At 63.5% G+C, this 1532-nt stretch overlaps 1 protein-coding gene across 1 annotated transcript in view; it reads right to left on the reverse strand.

Annotated features, from left to right (window-relative positions):
• Positions 1–1532, reverse strand: part of LOC103621067 (neuropathy target esterase-like) — a gene marked incomplete at its 5' end in the record, with an annotated part of 20666 nt that overhangs the window by 11760 nt on the left and 7374 nt on the right. The window contains 2 exons of the mRNA XM_017742322.1: positions 953–1098; positions 1178–1372. Of these exons, the coding sequence (XP_017597811.1) occupies positions 953–1098; positions 1178–1372 (341 nt within the window). The remainder of the gene's footprint in view (positions 1–952; positions 1099–1177; positions 1373–1532) is intronic.

A 1532-nucleotide genomic window follows, 5' to 3' on the forward strand; every position in this document is an offset into this window, starting at 1 on the left:
GCAGTGGGGTTGTGCCCACCATGCCATGGGGTTGTGGTCATCTCCAGGCCATGGGGCTGTGGTCATCCCCAGGCCATGGGGCTGTGGTCACCACCATGCCATGGGATTGTGGTCATGTCCAGGCCATGGGGCTGTTGTCACCACCATGCTGTGGCCACCATGCCATAGGGTTGTGGTCACCATGCCATGGGGCTGCGGTCATCTGCAGGCCATGGGGCTGTGGTCACCACCATGCCACAGTCACCATCGTGCCATGGGGCTGCGGTCATCTCCAGGCCATGGGGCTGTGGCCACTATCATGCTGGGGTCACCATGCCATGGGGCTGTGGTCACCATGCCAGGGGGCTGTGGTCATCTCCAGGCCATGGGGCTGTGGTCACCACCATTCTGTGGTCACCACCATGCTGTGGCCACCATGCCATGGGGTTGTGGTCATCTCCAGGCCATGGGGCTGTGGTCACCACCATTCTGTGGTCACCACCATGCTGTGGCCACCATGCCATGGGGTTGTGGTCATCTCCAGGCCATGGGGCTGTGGTCACCACCATTCTGTGGTCACCACCATGCTGTGGCCACCATGCCATGGGGTTGTGGTCATCTCCAGGCCATGGGGCTGTGGTCACTACCATGCTGTGGTCACCATCGTACCATGGGGTCGTGGTCATCTCCAGGCCACGGGGCTGTGGTCACTACGATGCTGTGGTCACCATCATGCCATGGGGCTGTGGTCATCTCCATGCCATGGCACCACCATACCAATGGTCACCATCACACCACGAGCTTGTGGCTACCGTGCCACCACCGTGCCGTGGTCACCCTCATGGCGCCCCACCACAACAAGACCACCCCGTGGGGCCGCAACCACCACCACCCACAGGTCACCAGGGTGCCACGGGCCTGCGGTCACTGTGCCAGGGCCACGGTCACTGTGCCCTGGTCACTGCCGTGGTCACTCACCGATGGCGTTGAGCGCGTGCTGCAGCTCCAGCGTGAAGGCCGCCATGGGCACCTCGTCGCACACGGGCAGCACCGCCACCGTCGACAGGTTGCTGGTGGGGTTGATGGGCTCCGAGCTGGAGGCCATGCCCAGGCCGGACCCTGGGTGGACACGGACAAGTGGACACGCTGCTCCGGTGATGGCCGCCAGCCCCGGAGAGGTCACCCCGTTGTCCCCCACCTGCGAAGGGCCCGCGGAGCTGCTGGAGGTTCCCCAGGATCTTCTGGCTCAGGAGGTGGATGAGGCGGGTGACGACCTGTGGGGACAAGGCCACGGATGGCCACGGCCATCGGAGCTGCAGAGACCGGTGCCCTACGGGACTTCCTGGGTGCCACCACCACCATCTGTCCTTGGAGACCTCAGGTGCCACCACCCCTCACCCTTGGGGACCTCAGGTGCCACCACCCCCATCCATCAAAAGACCTCAAGCGCCACCATCCCTTCACCCGCTCTCCTCCTCCAACAGGTTCGTTAACTCTTTAATTCCAGCTGGTTTTAATTAGAGGTGGGGCCACCAGCCAGGACATGGGGACAC

This window comes from Corvus brachyrhynchos, unplaced genomic scaffold (assembly GCF_000691975.1).
Source record: "Corvus brachyrhynchos isolate BGI_N302 unplaced genomic scaffold, ASM69197v1 scaffold248, whole genome shotgun sequence".
In the NCBI taxonomy this organism is placed as follows: domain Eukaryota; kingdom Metazoa; phylum Chordata; class Aves; order Passeriformes; family Corvidae; genus Corvus; species Corvus brachyrhynchos.